Source organism: Wasmannia auropunctata, unplaced genomic scaffold, assembly GCF_000956235.1.
Source record: "Wasmannia auropunctata unplaced genomic scaffold, wasmannia.A_1.0 LD335634.1, whole genome shotgun sequence".
NCBI lineage: Eukaryota > Metazoa > Arthropoda > Insecta > Hymenoptera > Formicidae > Wasmannia > Wasmannia auropunctata.
The window spans coordinates 1,323,636-1,345,608 of NW_012027256.1; the positions used below are offsets into that span (position 1 = coordinate 1,323,636).

At 40.8% G+C, this 21,973-nt stretch overlaps 1 protein-coding gene and 1 long non-coding RNA gene across 3 annotated transcripts in view; one reads left to right on the forward strand and one right to left on the reverse strand.

The window, feature by feature from the left end:
• LOC105456571 overlaps positions 1 to 21,973 on the forward strand; it is a 64,319-nt gene that overhangs the window by 33,865 nt on the left and 8,481 nt on the right. For both annotated transcript variants that reach the window (XM_011700715.1, XM_011700714.1), the window contains exons 7-18: positions 5,469 to 5,705; positions 7,297 to 7,563; positions 8,961 to 9,295; positions 9,442 to 9,979; positions 10,339 to 10,739; positions 10,865 to 10,994; positions 11,150 to 11,608; positions 11,696 to 11,866; positions 12,625 to 12,759; positions 13,539 to 13,647; positions 17,586 to 17,767; positions 21,672 to 21,847. In XM_011700715.1, the coding sequence (XP_011699017.1) occupies positions 5,469 to 5,705; positions 7,297 to 7,563; positions 8,961 to 9,295; positions 9,442 to 9,979; positions 10,339 to 10,739; positions 10,865 to 10,994; positions 11,150 to 11,608; positions 11,696 to 11,866; positions 12,625 to 12,759; positions 13,539 to 13,647; positions 17,586 to 17,767; positions 21,672 to 21,847 (3,140 nt within the window). The remainder of the gene's footprint in view (positions 1 to 5,468; positions 5,706 to 7,296; positions 7,564 to 8,960; positions 9,296 to 9,441; positions 9,980 to 10,338; positions 10,740 to 10,864; positions 10,995 to 11,149; positions 11,609 to 11,695; positions 11,867 to 12,624; positions 12,760 to 13,538; positions 13,648 to 17,585; positions 17,768 to 21,671; positions 21,848 to 21,973) is intronic.
• LOC105456570 overlaps positions 17,777 to 21,973 on the reverse strand; it is a 50,534-nt gene continuing 46,337 nt past the window's right edge. The window contains exon 4 of the long non-coding RNA XR_975268.1: positions 17,777 to 18,195. This is a non-coding gene — a long non-coding RNA (uncharacterized LOC105456570). The remainder of the gene's footprint in view (positions 18,196 to 21,973) is intronic.

The following is a 21,973-nucleotide window of genomic DNA, read 5'->3' on the forward strand; positions in this document are numbered from 1 at the left end:
TGAACAACTTGGCTTAAAAATTAGATCGTTCAAATACAAGTCCCGCCATCCGGACGAGCCTTTCTTTTTCAACACACACTATCGTAGCGGCTATAATCAAAAGGTTAATATTACCACGTTGTCGGAAAGTTGATGCTTTTTTTTTCATTATAGCTCGTCATATTATGGAGTCATTTGCCTTTGCATGTATGCGTGCGCTGACTCACTCGCCTGGCGTCACCCGTTAACTAGGAACACTGATGTGACCACCATTTCCGAGTTGGATAAAACTTGTAGCGTATCCTTTAAGCTACAGGGGCTCTCAGACCGGCAAGAAATATCTTATACGTTTCAAAAACGCGTTTAAATTATATTTTTATACATTAAAATTAAATTACGACATCGTAATAAATCGATTCGTTTCGGATATATTGGAGTAGTGTGGTAACAGTTGTAGTTTATTTTGTTCTGGGAACAGTTTTCTACGAACGTAAAGAAAAAGATGTAGCAAAATAAATTACACAAAATAGGAGAGTAGGAAAGAAATGCAGGGAGAACATGGATAAATAAAATTAAAAGGGGAAAAAAGTATGAAGCTAAGAAGAGGAGCGTTGAGAATATAAAAGAAGGAAGAAATGGTTACACACAATTTCTAGATACAGTAAAAATATATATAATAGAAGGAAATTATATAAAAGGGGACAAGAAATTGTAAGATTTTGCCGAGGTAAAATAATACTAATGCGCGAATGATACGAATGCGAATTCACGGTAATTTTTCTACGTGCCTGTTGTAAAATATGCCATGTGGGAGGCTTACCGCTAGCCTACTCGCGTAACTACCGCCGTAGCGACTGTACACAGTTACCCTCGGTATCTTGAATTCTCAGATAGCGTCGGCACGTCCCGCTGGTTACGGAAGTAAAAATCGCTTAGTGAACGCACTAAGTGCTGGTGGTCTTAGCAGCTCACAGTCGATTACCACGTTTTGCCTGCGATTTAACCTTCCACATTTACTAGTGTACGACCTCAAATAATACACCGCAGCGTACCGTGACATCGTTTTTCAGGAATAAACGCAAGACTACACGGAGGTGAAGAAATTAGTATCGGTGGAGTGTACACTTTCTCTTTCCCACACAAAGTAGAAACTTGATCCTGCCTCATGAATCGATGGAGATTGGAAGAGTCCTTTTCTTAACAGGACATTAACTGCTTTAATGAATATTGGCTCGCTCGCTCGTTCGTTCGTCGACGACGAGAGATGCATCGGCGCCCATAAAGCAACGTTGAAAAATAAATCGTTTCTCGGCGCGGGGAGAATTTATCGGGGAGCATTAATAAAAAAGAAAATTGCATAAAAATTGCGCATAAAAAAAGTTTTACATGGCAAAACATAACGACAGTAATGACAAATTAACTTTCTCCAAGCGGTGGCAGTAGACAGTCTTACTCATCGTACAGAGCGTGTCGATAAATCATGATTAGATTGTATGCCGAAAGAGATTTCTCGATAGAGCCTTTCAACCTGGATTGAAAGAAGCGGCACGGTAATAACAGTACTCCTCTGCGACTTGGTCGGAAATATATGGGGCGTTCTCGACGAAAGAATTTTTATCTTCCGTATAACTAATACAAAGTGAAATAATAAATAAGAATTATACTACACATTATGTTTTAAAAAAATTCTTCAGTGCATATAATCATTTAAATTATAACCACGCGAATTATTTCTAAAAAAAAAATTTTTTTAAATAACTGTTCCCAGAATAAAATACACTACAATCGTTTTTACTATCGCGGAGTATACCACAAAGTATACCGAAATTTTTACAAGAAATTTTACTTATAAATCTTTATGAAAATTGTACACGTTTTCGTAATTTTTCTACTTTTACGATTTGTGCGGGCGAATAACGGACATATTCAAATATCTCCGTTTATCTGGAACACCCTGTAGAAAACGTACCATGGGATGATCTATTCTTCGAAACAATTTAAGCGATCCAGCAGCCAGCGTTGGTCTTCGAATTGCTCGAAGGTACAGCCGCGCCCAGAGAGTTATCGGCTCGTTCGTCTCAGATTAATCTCCATTCTGGTGGTGATATCGTCCCGATTTTTCGCTAGTCACGATATACCGCGTGATCTCTACAGGGTTTTCTATCGATCGAAACCGATACGCTCAGAATGCGAACGGTGTACCGGCATCAGTCATGCTCTAAAAACCAAAACGTGTACTTATGCAATGTAAAAGTTCTAACGTTATAAACCGAGCAATATTTTGACAGGCGCGCTGATATCGCGCTGTATCGCGTGTATTAGATAATAGAACATATCCGCTATGTCATTATTAATTCAATTCATCGAAGACTCGTATATACTGCGGGTACTGACGCTTTCGATTAAAACGTAAAGTCCAGTCTATATTATGACTTGTCTGATCGCTGTCTTGATTTTATTGTTCGTTTTATCACGTAGAAATCTAATTTGTCAGACGCCTTCGCCTCGGCGGAATCTCACATTTTCCCATTTCGTCACGTAGAAATTCAATTATATCTCCTGCAATAATGATTGTTAATTTCATAATATGGGATAATATCAAGTTTGCTGAATTATTCAATACACACACAAAGTCGCTCTAAACTTATCTACTTTTACTATCGCCGCGAGTTCTCGCGTGATTCGACATGCCATTTCATTCGTCATCGTCGACCGACATAAGGACATTATCACTGCCATGCGACAGAATTATGGACTGGGAGACATGCATCGCGTGTCTTTGGGAAACCCGCATCTTGCATGACATTATCGTCATGCGTTACGTTCGCCCGCGCAACCTGCTTCCTGTTGCGTAGTATTTTCCACGATGTCATTGTCACGAGGATGTCACCGCCGCAACAAAAAATGACGATATTTCATCTTAAGCGAAACTTGGCGAAAGGAAAAGTGATCAGGTCGACCTTCACATTGATTTTTCAATGCGATGGGTTTTCTAAGCCGCAACATGCCAAGGTTGTTGCCCCAACGTCAACGACGTCGAGGCCTTCAACTTGAGATGAGCCGACGACAAGTAGGATAGAAACCAGTCGAACAGACCGGCTGGAAAGACCGGCCGCGCTTTTAATTTCCATCTCGGGAAAAGAATGACCTCTTCAAGCATATTTTAGTCGTAAATAATCGTAAGAGGAAATAGTTTTCTCTTTATACAACTCTGTTTCTCAATCTGGCTTTTCAATTTTTTTTTTTTACTTATTCTATATTTCTCAATCTATAAATTTTAGTTCCGTAATTTCCTCGATCTCTATTGCAATTTGCGAGATCCTTTCCGTCTTCCTTGAGAATTTGTACTCTTTTTCTCATTGTCAGATGATATAAATCTTTCTTATCAAAAAATTAATGAATATAAGTATATCTGTCCGTTATATATGCAGCAAATATATTAGATAAGCGAAATATTCTGCGACTAGTAGCACGTCACATGTTTCATTCCATGGCGTGAAACTACCGCGGTATCGCTGAATGTCAATAACAACCGGCAATCGGCATTTGCGGACCGCCACCGATGCAGCGTCTCTCTGTCTCGCGTTCCACGCGGCAGCTTGACATCATGCAGCTGCGTCTCGCTATGGATTCAACTATAAATTACACCCTACCTTGGATAAGGCTGGTCGTGTTTCTCTTCTCGGCATACGTACACACACACACATACCCATACACGTACGCGTGTGCATGGCGCAACTCGCTCTTTACGATTCTTTAATATCTGTCGCTAAACTTTCCCATGAAAGCTAAAGCGCGCCCGTTGCTAAGATCGCTGCGCAACGCGCGATAGATTTTATTCCTTTACGACCTCCTTAGTACACATTTTGTCATGAGCCACCTCACTTGTTTCTTATCACATTCCATGCATGCAGTCATATATACATTCCGCGCGCTCGAGGCGGAATGTCGGCGGAAAGTTGTTACCAACTCCGTCAAGATATCACAAAGATTTCTCGAATTTTCACATATGTAATATAAGATGAAACAATATTTAATATTAATAAGGGGCAATATCCGTTTTCTAACGATATACTAATTCTTTCTATTGATAAATTACTACATATTTGACGCCACTACTTGAAAAGCATGAAATAATTAACACAAAACATCATACCTTGACGCATGAGTTTTGTCATACCCAAGATTGTATCGTGTTTAAATTCAAAATGGACAGTGTAGCCTTGTAGCATAAATCATTAAATTTTACAATAATAATAAAATCATAAATATTAGGTTATATAATGGTTAATTTAATTAATTAAATTTTATACACGAAACATCAAACATTTTATGTGAAAAATTAAATGTTTCGTATGAATAATTAAAAGTATAAGATCAGGTATGTGATTATTAATTCATATTACAATGGCTTTTTGCATACTTTCGTGTCGTAGGGCATTCGCGACATCTCGTAAGTACGAACAAAAATTTTTATTTATGGTGTCTCGCACAATTCGTAATTCTAATGTATTTCATTGTTCCCACGGGGACTGATTCTAATAGCAAAATAGCAAGCTTCTGCGAATAGAGTCATCCAAGTTGAGCAGCTTGATTTATGCGTGCACGCACTTCGCATCCTGTTGGAGAGATATCCGCACTTTCATAACGAGGCTGGTTCCTCGTCGTCGTTGTGCCGTTCCTTTTGTTCGAATGAGAAATTGACAACGAGATGAGGCGACGTAAAAGGAAGAAGAAGAAAGAGAAAAAAAAGTGTCGGTCGTACGCGGGTAGTCGTATACGAGGAGTGCGCGCCGCGTGAAAGCAAACTGCGATACGGACTTGCTCGCGGAACGACCGGCGACCGCGTCGTACTGCGAGATAAGTAGAACAATCACACATAATCATATGCAATCTATCAGAGAAAGTGGGCTAATACGAACGACGGTGTGGATGGAGGTGATATTCCAACACCTTTGTCTCCCGAGGAGATTTCGAGGCCCGATCTCGAGAAGTGCAAACGTCAGCGCTAACATGGAGTAGAGAGAGAGAGAGAGAGAGAGAGAAATGAACCTGGACACTTATCGGCCGGCACAGCAGCTTGACTCACTTCGCGGAAGTAATAAAGAATTTTAAGCGTTTCTTTTGTACGTGCGCATTTAACCTTTACGTTCTGGTTGGCGTGCGCGCGGTGTCGGTTCATGTTTTTGCACGGTACACGCTCCTAAGCCGACGCTTACTTTCCTCCGACAGCGATCGGCGTATCCCCCCCCCTCGTCGGTCCTCGCCGCATTATTAATCATCATCGGTGTCGTTGGATAACAACTCGTTTCGCGCATCTAGACGCTTTACGTTTTCTATATAGCTGCTGTAGATGTATAAATCTAGACAAGATGTTGTGATCTTTAGAGATCAATTAAAATCTGTAGGAATCGATTTCTGTATTAATTTTTCTTTCTTCTTACAGTCCGAAGATAATAATGAATGACATACTAAATTTCTGTGCGCAGGTACTCCAACGAGATATAGAGGCGCACGGGCGTATCGTCAGTTCGGTTGTCAAATTGGGAGATAAAGTTTTCACGCAGCAGCAACAGGAACAGGAACAGTCGCGGGAGAAGAAGCAGCAATCCTCGCAGCCTTTGCGAACAGTAAGATCATTGGAGCGACGTTGGCATCTTCTGTTTCTACGTGCCTTGGAGTGGCAGTGTCACATTGAGACCCTCGTATCTCATATAAGAAATAAGGTAACGGTTCTATTATTCGTCTCTTACCTTTCACGGAGGAATACCTCTACATCTTACTTGAGATGTAAAGAGTCGACGCGATTAAACGGCATACTTATGAGCGGAGGCAATAAATTTTCCCAGAGATAATTATGACGTTTCTTTTTACTCCGTGATTTTTGAATTCGAGAGTTGCAGATTGCAATCTAAGAGAGCGATACTCAAAATAAGAAAAGCGTACTTATCAACAGAAGCATTAAATTTTCTTAGAAATAATTTTGACTTTTTTTATTTTGTGATTTTTTAATTCAAGAGTTGCAGAATGCAATCTAAGAGAGTGATACGCAAAACAAGAAAAGCGTACTTATCAATAGAGATTAAATTTTCTTAGAGATAATTATGATTTTTTTTACTCCATGATTTTTTAATTCAGAGTTGCAGAGTGCAATCTAAAAGAGCAATATCCAAAACAAAAAAAAGTTAAAAGTGATTAAAATATAAATAGAATATAGATAACTAGAATATACATAGTTAAAATGAAACGCTGTGCTCATTCGCCGCTTCGTGTTAAATTTCATCGGTATTTCATTCCTCCCGCTGTGCTGATCGTAGTAATTAAACTGAAACTTGTGGGAAAACCCGTCGGACAATATCGATCGATGAGGATGAGCGAATGGGCGATGTCAGGAAATAAAGGGTGGAGCCGAGCAATAATCTGTTAGTGGTTGCAATTGACGGAGATGCTTCACAATTGACGGCCATTAAGAATAGTATATTGAGTAGTCACGGCCATTACGTTGTGTTGCTCGTACAGAAAGAAAACTCTAAGCAAAACGATATTTCAAATCTCACCGCAGACGTAGGCACTCCTCTTTAATGAAATGAGATAACTTTCCTTCCATTAAATTTAATGACTTACGCATCGACAAACCAAGGAGAAAGACTACTGATAAAATGAAAATTTCAATTTGAACTTAAATTAGTTTGATAAACGAATTTGTGAGAGTTTATGAAACAGGCGCGATATAAATAGATGTAGAAGATTTATTTAATATAAAAAGAAATATTTTATATAAGTGTTAAATAAATTTTACAGCATGTACAATATTGATCAAATAACATAACTGAATGTCGAATATAAATTGGCAAACGCTATATACGTTTTTTTATATTCTAATGTACAAGCTTGCTTGCGATTCTAGCCGTCATCCCTACCTTATATCCTTTACCTGTTAAACTTGTAAAATGTTGTCGAGAGAGGTTTTCTTTTATGGGACCTGCTTCAGGTATACCGTCGAAGGTATGAGATCCGGTCTTTGAGTAACTCAGTAACGCGTCAAGCGTTCGGTCAACCATTTTCTCTCTCTCTCTCTCTCTCTCTCTCTCTCTCTCTCCCATCAATTCTAACCGCGTCATATGATACAGTCGTGCTGATAGTAAGCGATAGCTTTATTAAAACAAGATAAGTGTCGGTACGCAGAAGCGTACGTTCATCGTTTTGGAACACGATAACGAGGTGCAGAGATATCGCGAACAATACAAATTTCGATCGGCGGAGTTTACATCGCCGTTGCATTGGCGATTATCGAGTAAGAGAGATTTCGTGTTTCAGAACGCCGTGCCTTACGGCTGCAGTAGCGACAGCGACGAGGAACCAGTCACGAAACAGCCTCGTCTCAGCCGCGGACGATCGCGTGGCTCCGGAGCGGAATCGCCGGGACAGTCCGCTCGCTCGGCGCGCACCGAACGCGCGAAGCGCGTTGCCGGTCGCTCGAGATCCGAGTACTGCGATCATCCAGTCTCCAATGAGAGAACCGACCAGTCCGACAGCGACGCCTTTTCCGAGAATCAATCCATCAGCGAAGGATCGTATTTCGAGGTACGTGAATTCATCGAGCCCGCGCGGAGCGACGAGCCCGTGAGTTCGATTACGTGATTTCGATTCAGGTCCATTATTCGCAAACTGAAACGCTCGCTGTTACCGCGTCCTATCGTGGCTCCGTCGTGACCGCATAGCGAGCAGCAAAGAGCCGTGTCGTTATGAAAATATTAGAAATCGTGCTCGCGAATGAATCACGCGACTGACAGAAGAGCTATATTTGTCTTCCAGTGGGACATGGAATAATCTAGAGAAAGATAAGAGAGTGGCTCGATCACGCAACGATATCGGCATAAAAAAAATTTAGATATAAATTTAGATCGAACGAATGGGTTGTCTTTCTTGCGATGTGCTTATAAAATATCGCGTATAAAAGTCTACAAAAGTCTACTAGCTTTCTTTTGTTTTTATCTCGAGAGTTCTTCTATCTTCAGCAATTTTTGCAAATAATTGCAAAAGACAGGAAGTGGTTTAGTTGTTCCAAGAATCGACAGCCGCTATTGTTCTCCATTCTGCTGTCGCGAAATACGACTATTACAAAGTCATTGACCCGGTTTTCGAGCGCTGCGCGATTCATGCGTAGAAATATTAACTCTCCTCTCTGAGGCGAGTACCGTATAGGCATTTTTTCGATCGCGAACGATAATGGATGGATCGTACTGTAATTAATTATTGTCATTGTACGTTACCACGATAGACGGAGAATTTTCATTAACGCTTAATCGACCTCGATGAGCGCGTCCGAGCAGAGTACATCTCGCGAATTGTGCTTCCTCTTTGGAATCTCGCAACTGCAAGAGTTAAAGGCATCTTTTAGCCTTAACGAAAGATAAGAGAGCGTTGTTACTACCACTTTACGTCGCGTAGATTAGAGAAGAGCCGCGTATCCGAATGTGTTAAGTGGACTAAGTTTAGAAGGCCGCGTAGAAGAACGGCTTCTGTATAAAACAGATCCGGCACGCATGTACAGTGAGAAGTCTGTACGCCGCAGACAATGATCTTGATAAAAAGTAGCGGTCGAATTTATAGCAAAAACCGTAACATTCGTGTCGAGCGGGAATCTTGCGAAAGATCTCCTAAAAGTAGCATCCAGTGAAATTATAGGTATCCATGCACATTCAAGTTATTCTTTCACTTTAATGCACCGATATCACGTAACGTTTAAAAACTCGCATTTGATCGATACAGAGATATTACTTCTTGCCGATCGTTTCACTGTTCATTTCGCTTTTGAATAAAAACGATACGAATTTAAAAAAAGAAACCAAGTTAATCTTTTAGAAACCTTGTCCGATAATCGATCGTCTATTGCATCTCCTCGAGCAAGAATTTACTGATAATCGCGAGCGCGATGTTCGCTATCAATAATTGGTACACACGCTTTCTACGGCATGCAGGATGAATTGTGTCAGCTGTGTGTGATGGACGCAAGGTCCGACGAACCGGCAAAACGAGAGGCCACTATTTCCATTACATCTATCGCGGGGGATCGAGGGGAAGAGGGTGACGTCGAGGAAAGCGGAGCGAGCGACAACGAGCAACACGACATGCCGCCCACACCGGACACCGTGCCGATAACGACGTCGACGGCGGCGATGCAGGAGACGTGCGACGAAATCGACGCGGCAAGCACCGTGCAAATCGAAAGTACAGAAAAAACGAATAACGGTCTACGGACGAACGAACTTGTGAAACGCTGTGGAGCACCGGACGAGGCTGCTTCATTCAACACGTGAGTCTTCTTTCTGTCCCTGTCCCACCTCGCTATCTCGCAACGGTAAAATTTGTGATTGTTCGATTATATCTATTAACCGGTTATCCTTGCGTGGCTGCTGCCAAACATGACAACCGACACCAGATTGTTTTCCTAATGTTTAGGTCTGACAGAAAGTCGAAGAACTGTGCTACCTTCTACTTTAAGCATCTGGACACCGACTCCGAGGCAGATTGTGGTCAACTAGTCCAGGAATCATCCAATACGGTGGACGATTCCTCCGAGGAGGAGTGGACTTACACTCCTGCCCGTCGAAACGGCTCGCTTGTCGTTTCGGAGCAGCGAAGGACGAATGTTGTAGTTCGTCTGGATTTTGGCGAGAGTCCGCAAGTCGATCTCTCCGAAAAAATGCATTTTGCGCAGAAAAAGAATCTAGGTAACGAAAAGGAAGCGGAACGTGACGATCGCGATGATCAGCAAAAAGATAGCGATGACGAAAAGAAGAACGATAAATCAAGTATTGAAAGGCTGATCAAAGAAGTTGAAAATTTGATCGGTGAAGAAAGACACACGGCCTCGCGCACTTTTTCGCAGTTAGACTTTGAGGAGAAAAACATAACGAACAATCATCGAGCTAAGTACGCGCGCGTGAAGGAATGGTTAAAGTTGAACGCATCGAGAAGTTACGAGGGCAAATCACAGGTAAATTAGATCAACAAATTTCTAGAAAACCGGAACGAGTAGAGTAAACTCGAATATTTTTCTTGAATCGAACAAAAATATTAGTATCACAATTGACATAAAAATCTTGCGTGTATAAAATTATATACTATTTTCCTGTGTAAAAATTATTGCGGGAACAAGTAGAGTAAATTCGAATCTTTTTCTTTTTTTTTGTTCTCGGACAAAAATATTAGTATCACAATTGACATAAAAATCTTGCGTGTATAAAATTATATACTATTTTTCTATGTAAAAATTATTGCGGGTTTTGCAAGATATAAGTAACATCAGGTAGAAAATTCATGACGTAATTACGTATAACGGCGCGTGTATTACAGCCATTGGATAGCTGCGACGCCAGCGGTGAATACACGACGGAGGAATCCGATGTGGAAAGACAATCGATATCGTCGGATGATTTGCAGAGCAGCGTCGCGACCTATCGCCGATTCGAAGGTGCTCTCGCTATATCGCAATCCCCTTCACAAGAGATACTCGATTATGTCCAGAAAACACCAGTCAACGAGATCTCTCCCGACGAGAATACGCCGAAGGTCGTAATGCGATCGAAACAAAAAGCGAAAGGATCTAGGCCATGGAGTGTTTCTTGTATCTCTCAAATCGGAGATAATCATGCTTTAGCTCAGAAAGACAATTCTATTTTACCGTTCTTATCTGAGACTGCTCTTCATCAATTGGTCGCGACTCTACCTACCAAGTCCGTATCCTTCGATGCTGCGTAAGTACATTGGTTTTTAAATAATTTCTACTTGTATATTTTAATCAAGTTTCGCTCTATATTAATTACCAATATTACTTTTCCATAATTAATATTTTTATTATCAAGTATTGTTTATATTGCAGAGGATCACGGAAATCATTTAATAATTCTGCATCTACCTTATTAGAAGAGACTCTTATGTGTTCTGACGATCGCGTAGCTAGAAATATATCATTCCGCAGAAAGAAAAATAGATTACGTAAAAAGACTTTGGTAAGGAAAATTTTGATATAAACGTTAACATTCACATGTTTGTGCCAAATTAATGTCTTTTCGTCAAATATATTTTTTTACTTTGTGCTTAAAATTATTTTATAGACCAAATTTAAATAGAAAATAATAAAAACGATTGATTCGTATTTATTTAGGGCCGTAAAAGTGAATCTAGCTCAGAAAGTGCGCATGCCAATCATTCGGCGGGGAGTGATGGCAGCTCGAATCAGCAACGCTCGTCTCGCAAAATGAATCTGAATCGCACAATGCACACAGTTTCGAAAGAAAACTGTCATAGTCGTTCCACGACTCTCGTCAAATCTGGATCTTTCTCAGGCTGTACCGTCCATCAACAACTACACGTAGAAAGAACGCTTGTCAATAATCCTACATCGCTCAGGCTACTTTGTTGCAACTCAGTTGCTTCCACGTTGGAAACGGAAGGCGAAGATCGTGATTGTGCTCAAGGACACTTTGCCTACAATAATGATATATTGAGTACCGTACTGAATAACAAAGAACTGAGCAATCAGCAGTTGAATATAGACAGTGACGTGGAAATGAACAGTCTCGGTAACAATTCATTATCCGAGCAGGCCTGGGATAATTACCAGGTAGATAGAAAATTGCATAGCATTTACAATGTCAATCTTTAAAAAGTATTGTTTCTTATCTATATTGACTAATTTCTTAATCCGCAGGAGAAATATATGAGCGAAGCTTACAGCGAGCCATTGGATGTAGAGACGGCTCGAGAATTGTTGGATTTTGGAGATGACTATCGGAACTTTCTCGACAGCCACTCAGAATGCGCATCCAGTATAAGCGCAGTTCCTACTCGTTTGCCATTGCCTAAGACTCGCACATATCATGTAGGTCCCTTACTATTACATTGTCTCGATCAAGTGTCTGTATTCTTTTTATGAAAAAAAAAAAAAAAAACACTTTATTACAAAGAGAAAAGTGGGTACGGGTTTAACACGTAATTAACCACCTTAACCAATTAATGATTTTTATGTATCTATGATATTGAATATTGTGCCATTTTCTATAATGAGCAATACATACCCGATCGTTATATCGATACGGATACACTTGAATAAAGCATTACACTTTAAATTATAGCTACGATAAATAAAGTTTTCCAGCAATTATATAAGTGTTTTATTTTACGTAATATAATTATGTAATATTACTAACTGCATGTGAAGTTTGTGATAATATCTCATTACAATATAAGCTGTAATTATCAAAATGTTAATTGGCTTTGCGAAGAAATAAGTGTAGTTTAATTAACGAATTGTTATTATTCTCTGATAGTCTATTGATGATTGCATAACTACATCACTGATAAATGAAATCTTAAGATAAAAATACAGTGACAATAATAAAACTGCATTATCTGATAATAATTATCAAAAATGTATTTGATAAATTTTTAATGTTACAGTAATAAAAAGAAAGAGAAATAAAATGTCTAACGTAAATCTAATTCTCTAATGCTCTGTATGACTAACGCGTTCATGGACAACGTGTGTGTACTGTATCTATGTAACGTTCTCTGCATGAATTCCAAGAAGACGCCACGCGTTATGTAATCAAACGTTCACGCATTGTGATTGTATTCTAGGAAATCGACGACAGTACGGAAGACAGTGATAATGACGAAGATGACTTACGAAAAGTCGTAGAAAATTCACAAGCGCAGCTTATACTTGCTGAAAATACTTTCGTAAGATCCAATGGCGCGGTTCCCACAGAACTCGTACGTATCTTCTTATTAATGCTTGCCATACAGTGTCCTGTATCTATAACATTTTATAGACGCTTTTGGAATACGGTTTTTACTTTATCTCTTATTCGCTTTATCCGTTATTTATACTTATTTGTTTTATCTCGTAAGTAGTGATTTTATTAAGTTTGCACGTCGTATATGCGTATATACTGTATGAACGCATGAAATATAATTTGTTTAATTTTATTTCAAGTTTACATTAATTATAATGTTGCCTCCTCTCCTATATTATCAGTATTGTATTATTAACATACTGTTCGATAAGATTACAAATTATGTTTCTTATTTACATCTTAATATATAATTTCAATCACTCTTAAGGACATAAAAAAATCTTGTGTTTCTGTAACACAAACAAGATTTATATGTGTACCTATCCTATTTTATTAATTTACATATTAAGGTTTGCAATATTATTCTATTCTTTGTATTTCCTCTATTTAAAAAATGTGGATTGTGATGACTACACTTTTAAAAACCTCTATTCTTTAATTATTAATGTGCACGATTATTTATTTCTTTAGTAGTTTTTCTTCTACTATGAAAATTTAGCATAGCAAATACTACAAATTATAATCACGGGATAGATTGTTGTAATCGTAGGAAATCTACTTTTTGTTAATATTACATAAAGTAAGATAATAGAAAATAGTATAATAAAATGATTAATTAGATGCAATATTTTATGTTTGATCTGTGTCATGACAGACACATTAGTTAATGAAATTTGTCCTTTCTATCTCTAATAGGCCGAAGTGGAGTCTGCATGTAAAGAAAACTTAGGATGTTTGCAGACCGTGCTGGATACTTCGCAAAACGGATACTTGCGAAATGAAAAATATTTCAAACAAATTCGCGGTGAGTACAAGCAATTAATCAATTTCAAATCACTCATAACTACCACATTATGTCTTACAATTAGCGCGCTTGTTTTCCGGTTTCTTTCTTATGGTGAGCGGTGAAAACGATTGTAGAAACAATATTTTCCTATTGCATGTTAATACGCAATGGTAAAGTGAAAAATCTTTGTACACAAAGATATGTACTCACATGATTATTTTATCGTATCTGCCGTTATCTCATATTATCAGTACAATCGCATTTATTTTGTTGATCTGATGAATAGATAACAAAAATGTAAATGTCCATTTCCATCGCACCAAAATTTTATCGCATGAGAGCCTATTTCTATTGTTAGTAAGCATGTCAAGTTTTAATTCGTCTGTGTCAAAATTAGCTGTAATCTACTATATCATTGCGAAATCATTGCTCTAGTTCGACCGGTTTTATATTTATGACCCACCGAATAGCAAAAACTTAGGAAATTTTAAACACGATTTTAATCCAACTAATATTATTTATCTATTTTGTATATATGTATACCTTATTATTTATGTTAAATAAAAATCTTTATGTTAATCTGCTTATTAACATATATTAAATTGCTTCTAATCTATTTTCTCTTTATTTTAACCTTTTGCGATCTACACAATTTTTGTTACTGTTATTCGATAAATGCGCGGTGTTTTCAGCTCTTTACAAGCTTTTGTATTTAATTTAGACATTTTAGACCATGTAGGTGAATGTAGAAAGAGATAAGTATTGTCAAAAATATAATTGATAGAAAGCAAAGAATTTATGCGGCGATGAAATATATTTCATAAAAATATGTGCTGAAACATTAGTTTCTCTCCACATAAGTATATGCTTGCAGCATTATTCGTGAAACTAAGAAATGCAAAATTGTAATTAAAATAGTATAATGCAATCATGTGCGCTTTCATATCTAAATCGACGTTAGACACGACACAATTTGCTTTCTAGTCAGTAGCAAAGTTTGAACAGGCGCATCCGAGCGCAGGAGAAAGGAGAAAAGGAAACATCGCTGCTCCTAACGACCATACGGGGCATTGTAAATTAATTGTCTCGCAGTATTGTTTATTCGCGGTATCGGTGTCAGGAGTGACGGCGTCGAATGAGAACTTCCGACAATTTCATGACCCGCATTAGTGTATTAAGCGTGCCGTATAAGCGTCAGATCAGATTAACGACAAGTTTTATTCCGATCGTAAATCTAACGAGATCGTTAGATCGCCGATCGCGCATACACGTGGGTGCTGAGGTGGGCGCGTAGGTGGATACGCACGCCGCATATGTAACATGTATCTACCTCTCGGCCGACTCTGAGTCTCGCGCCTTATATGAAACTTAACGACGCTGATCCGTCCAGGATCGTAGGAACCGGTGGTAGCGGTACCGCGCTGATCCCCGTGATCGCCTCGGTGTGCGCGAATCACAATTCGCTTGCTCGCACGCGCAATCGTATCTCCGCTACGTCGCGGTCGGGGCATCACGTGAGCACGATGCTCGCTCCCGCAAATGAGCGCCGTGCTTCGCAGTGTTTCGATGCGCCCGAACGTCACCAGACGTTCGCCCGTCGTATTCGCGTCGCGCTATTCAGCTAACTGCCACCGTGATTTATCGAAAGATACATCCGCAGATCTGCCAGACGCGATCCATCTGTCATTTCGAATTTCTTGCCCTGATGCTTGCGCGAAGACAGAAGGTCGCCCCAAACAATTCGCGTACGTATTACCTTCGTTCGTTATCGTTTCGTTATTGCTGTCGTTGCGCAGTTAGTGCAATTAGCTTTATATCGTAATGACCGTGAGCAATGTTTTTTTCCTACGCAACTGACAAGTTTGAAGTTCTTTTCGAATATATTAATTATGAAAAATAAAAATCGAACAATTGCTAAATTTCAAATTTCTTTTCGACTTCTTTTCGAATATGATCACTATATATGTTTGTATACAAAAGGGAATAATCAATCGCCTTGAATGACTTTTGTGGAAAAATTTACAAAATTAGGTATAGCTGTCGTATTGTTGAAGGATTCGCAATATATTATATCGTTGACCGTATTAAACGTTGGATGTTGCCAAAATTACGGCTAGAAACGACTCACGTATCCAAAATGACGTAAACGGTACGCTGCCGACGCGATTATACGATGAGAACATCGATCAAAGGAGATCAAGTAAATGCTTACGCAAGCAGATGTTCGAATAAATCGCCGAATAGGAAATCTGGATAACATTATCTCGAAATATCATAATATAATCTCTTACTGATATGTTAGAAAATTTAAAAAAGCATTGCTACGCTGAATTTTAATTTTTGATTACCTATTTCGAATTTATAAAACGACACATTAAAAAGGCAGAACTGTAAAGGCAAAGGCGATTGTAGCAACCCTTTTTTCCGGATCCTCGCATTGTTGCGTGCGGTAATAATATACGTCGTCCATGCAATAACCGTTCCGTTACCCGCCGAATCCATCGATCATTCTCGGCGATATCACCGTTTGAAACGCGACTCGACGCGACGCGACTGCACGATGTGCCGCGCATGACGTGACGATTGTGCCCGTGATCGTCGCTCCACTTCTCCGAGACGGAATAAAAAATCGCAATTAGTTTCGCGAAAGTAAAGTAAATTGCGCCGGGATGTTTTCGGAATGTTGGCAGACTCGCGAGATTTCACGACTAAAAATATTCAAATGTTGAGATCTACGCGAATCCGTGCGTCGACAGAAGCCTGGGCCACCGCGCTCAACGACTCGGTGTGAACCGTTTACGTCTCCCCTTTGTGTTCGCCATCAATTCGCAAGCACATATGCGTGTTTCCGCGAAAGACGCGTCGTGCATTACTTCGTTCGGAAACACCAACTGCATTCAATGGCGATTTACGCTCTGGCGATCGTACGCGGCGGAGCGAGGCGTACGATCGCACGAAGCGTGCGTTTCCACAATGCGCGTTTGTACATATGCACCACGTGTACAGCACACGGGCTTTATATCGCGTTCGTATCGCGTTCACGTCACGTTTTTTTTCACGCTCGTATACGTATGGTCCGTCATTTCCTGTAGGTCAATGCAAAACATGATACTTTCTACGCGTCGAATTTTTCCTATTGCATTCCGTACACACGCCTCTCTTCGACGATGTAGCGGTGATTTTTACGACGTTGCGATGCCGCGTTAATTCGATTCTTATTCGTTTCTTTCCCGTCCGTATTCGTATCGTTTCTATCGTGCTGACGATGCGATTTCGGTCTGGAAAAAGTGGCCGTCGTAAAAGAAAGTGGCGGGACGGGAAAGAGGTCACGGCAGCCGTACGGTACAGACATTAAGTATCTTGACCTTTAAGATTTTTTGTTCGCGATCGTTTTACATAACCGGCTGATGAGGGCCACAAATCGTTACAGATACCGTTATTACGAATAACAGTATAAGCTCTTTAAAGCCCGGAAACGAAGCGACATATAGGAATATAATTGCTGGTTTCCTTTCTTTCACAAGGCTCGCTGGTGAAAGAAGGAAAGGAAACACAGTTGGACGCACGAATGCGCGCGTCGAGTATCAAGATGACATATGTTAAATTATTGCTACATTTAAGAATGTAGGGAAGTCTGCCGTGCTATTGTGCTATGTTAGTTATAACATTATGTGCTCTTTCGACATATTAACAACTCTATATAAAACTGTATATTATAGTTATTTATATTATATTTTTAAGTCATTGTACAGAAGAAATAATTAATTGAAATTCTATTATTTTTTTATAAATAATTTTAAAACACAGACACACATACAAGATATTTTCAATACATAAAATTTCTATTCGCTTATCTTATTAAATGTTCTAACAAAAATTGATGGAGTAATATAAAACATTATCGTGCATCTTAAAGTACTGTATTAATGTTGCGCTATGTTGTATAATTTGTTTAGGTACGATCGAGAGATGGGAGACTCTGTTATCGCGAGTCGAGCAGGCGCAAATGGCCAGCGTTTTTCATCACGAGCTAGCTGCCATGAAAACGGAATTTAAGACCATGTACGATCGATTTGTTGATTATGAAATTGGCTTGGAGCTGCCGAACGTGCTCGACGATCGCATTAGCGAAATCAATGTAAGTTATTTTTAATATTATGCATTTGATTTCGCATATACGCATATTATACGTACTTGAAAGCTGTTTCTAAGGAGGATTTTTGAATTCTCGTTAGATTTATTTAGATGAAAACTTTTCGATTAATGATGTTATAAGTAAAGTTTACATATATACTTGTGTTTAATGATAATTTTCCATTAGATGCGATTTGGAATCGTAGTTAATTCTTGGGACAATATTACAGATACCTTTTTATCAACAGTGAGTAAATGCCACGTGTATATAAGCGTATGATAATGCATGTACTGCTGGTAAGCGTACCGGTAGAGATGTGATCCTCTTGAGAGATCCTCTTGATAGATGATCCTCTTGCGTTAAACAAGAAACCTTCTGTGACTCAACTGATATCAGAGAGTCTATACATCTTTTTTGATCTTGATCTTGTTCTGTAAAATTAAATAAATTTACATTTGCAATATTGATTACTTTATCTCTACATAATTTTTTATATATAATGCATCAATTAATATTAATTTAAAGCACTTCTTACTAAAAAATATCATTATTAAATAAATAATTTTGAAAAAACATAATTCTTTTTAATAATGAAACACTATTGTGCAAAATTGTTAATAGTAATATTAATGAGGCTTTGAGAATACATTAACAAATTTCGATATCTGAGAATTTGGTTGGAGATTTTTGGTAGCGCTTATGCCGCGGTGGCGATTCTAAAAATTCGAAAGTAAAGAAAATTCGAATTTCGGACGTGCATCTTAAGACACACAAATTCTTGACGAATTTCTGCAAGTTCTTCGGGAATCGAATCGCGATGGAAAAGCGCATTATTGGAAATGTCTCTGGTACGGCGGGTAAGACAGAAAAGTCAGAAACTGGGGGGGGTAGAAAGCTCGCCAAGCAGTCGTGGTCGGGGAGGAAGGGAAGGAGGAGGAGGAACAAAATGAAAGCGGTCGAAGGAGGTGGACTAAGGGATGAGGGAGGCGTTGGCGGAGACGGGGAGATAGAGAAGGAGAGTAGGAGAGAGAGCAGTCAGGAACCAAGTAGAGGCAGAGGTAGTGGCGTAAAAGCGTAGTCGTGTCGCACGTACGCTCGTCTGACGGCGACGTGCTCGGCATCGCAACTCGCGCGGAGAGCGAACGCCGGCGAACCTAGCTAACCCCCGCTCGGTGGAGTTCCACCCCCCGAGAGTCATCCCCCTTCGTCGATCCTCCCGGCACATTCAGCCCTACCGCGGAAGCCCTCCGTGGAAGCTGCCGCCGCCACCGCTGCCGCCGCACCCCCGGCAACGTTCTCCGCGCCCTCCCCAGCCTCATTGCGAAGACCAAACACATGCTCCCTATCTATCATCAAGATGTATTAGCGTCCAACATTTGCCGGGTGAACTCGTCGCTCTGCTGCATTATGCACGAGAGTGTAGCTCGCGTCAATCCGCGCCGGTCCGAACGCGAGAGTCGCACTCTTGTTTTACCTCTTCTTTTTCCTTTTTTTTTTTCGTTTACTTCCCTTATGCTTTTACCGTCGTCAAAGTCCCTGATAGCGAGGGAAGTTTGACGCGGTCGTAAGACCCACGACGTCGTACGGCCAGTCATTGAGAGACTGCGGTCTCTCAACGGAAATTCGTGCAGGCTGAGCAGTCGTTAAAAAAGTCGAGATACGCAAACGTCGACGCAGTCGTGTGCGTGTGCGAGTGGACACCATCAACAAGCTGATTACGTATCGCGAATGATTGTCCGCCGCGCGACCCACGTGGAGAGTTCGCGATTGGGATGCAGGCCGCGTCTCCGAAAAGCGCAACGGCGCGAACAAACGCAGACTGACGCGCGCGAGACAGAATTGAACAATCCGTTATGTATTATGCATCGCTAAGCAGGGCGCAATTGGGTCTACGCGTCCATCCCGCGGGGCACGTACATTCGGTTGGCGTGGGCCGAACGTACGACGCGACTCGATGAGGCACGTCGTCCCACTGATTATGTTATTGCGTAATATCGAACAAACGTATGTGCAGTTCGCTTCATCCGCAAAATTAATTGTACGTGATAATTTTCTGACATCCACTATAAATAATTGATCAAATTAACCTTATGGGAGAACTGTGATTTTTTTTTTAAATATGCACAATCATGTAATATCATATTAATATATACGACCACACACGTATGCAATAACATTTAGCGCCAAAATTTACGTACGTTTATTGTGAAGACAGATTTACGGTGGTTGGTAAAATTTAAAAAAATAAAAAATCTATCTACATTTTCTCTCAATTTCTGTCCTCGTAAAATTCGGTTTTTAGGTTCCATCGCGCGAAGGGAAGGTGATACGCGAGCAAAAGGACGGGGGGATCGTGGCACAATTAGAATACTGGCAGTGTATCTCCGTTCCACTTAGTACCGCGGAATTACGAGACGTAAAAAGCTAATTCTCTACTTTTACGGGGTACGTGCCCGGTGGTGTGGCGAACGGCCTCATAGGCATGCAGGTCCCGAACGCGCTTCGACCGCTCTGTATACCGAATTCGAATCAATTGATTGGCTGTTGATTGGAAATTGAATTAGATCGGAATGTGCGTGTCTGCTGCGAGCCGCGGGGGCACAGCGAGGGCGAGCGAGGGTAGGTCGATGGCAGGGAGTTCGGCGGCGGCTGCCGCTGGTTTTGCGTCGTTGATACTGATGGCGGTGGCGGCGAAGAGAAGCGGGTAGCAGGGTGGTTACGAAAAGAGGGGTAGATGCGGGGAACGGCCGCTTCTGCCTTTGCTATGCGCCCGGAATATCAATGACAACCACTTTTCGCCGGACACCGGGGCAAATCCACGCCGCGCACTTTGCAATCCACCGACCGCGTCGGGGACCGTTCTCCTTTTCATCGCGCGATTTGCTCCGCTTGACGGCACAAACAAAACCAACTAACTACCAGCGGCTTGCGGCTCGAGTGCCGCGTGCAGTTTTATAAAGAAATTTTCCAAAATGGCAAAAGAAGATGCGCGCCGATCACTGAGCGGAGCGTTATATAGTGTTCCGAGTCGAGTCGAAAAAAATAATGCGAACGAGCATTTATCAGTGGCAGCATAGCTAAATATAAGGGTTGTAGAAACACACGCGGCATCGCACGATGCAGTAACCACGTCACGTTGTCACATCCCCGTCGTCCTACCGCGGGACGCTACCGACGAGGACCGCATAAATAAACCCGGGTTTACGACGGCGACATAGGGCGTAAGAGAACGAAAACGAGAGCCCGTTCCTCTTCCCGTTCCATTTCTCTCGCTCATCGCGTGACGAGCAGGAGACCTCCAAGGGAAGCTCGTAAAACTCGCCCTTGCGGTCATCTCGCGCGTCTTATATCCTCTGCCTCTCGTTTCTTCCGTTCTTTAAAAGTAATTTCTTTCTCTCTTCGAAGGAACTACCAATGTTCGCCGCGCTGCGCTGCGTCTCATTCGATCTTCGATCGAGCGCAAAACTTTTAACACTAACACTTTTATACATTTTCGATGCTGTATCCTCCGAATAGAAATGGAATAGTGATTGATGATCAATCGACTATAAATAAACTTTCCAAAACCTTCCGAAAAATATTTTCCATTGTACATATTCGTCCGGAATATGTCTATTTGATTTCGATTAGTTTGATAGACACAGGAAAAGTAAAAGGCACAGAATGCGCGAGGCTGCATCGATCGATCGACACGGAAAGAAAGTTATCCGACGTTTCGGTAGATACGCGATAAAACTCACTTAGATCCCACGTGTATCCGTTCTTGGCCGGATTCTTAGTCCGTGGCCACTTTATACATCACCTTCACCCTCGGGCGACCCCTGCGCGTTTGCCCCTGCACCGCGGGTAATTCGTTTGAGTTAGGCGAGCGAGCCAGCTACTAAAAATGTATATTTTATGTTCGCAGGCCGAGTTGGCTGTTCTGAAGGACCGCAAGGCGGACATGGCCACGCTGAACGCCTCCGCGCACCGTCTGCTGACGTCTCCGCACACCGATCTCGGTGCCTCTGCGCCGTTAATTTGCACAGCCCTCAAGGATGGCGTGGCGGATCTTTACAGGATATGGGACGAGACGTTCCAAAAGTGAGTGTTGTAATTGCCTTTTTCAACTAATTATTGAAAATCAAGAAAATTGCAACATATGTACTGCAGTATGCAAAATATTCCAAATCGTAAACTAACGTTTTTTTATTATTCATTTAATTATTA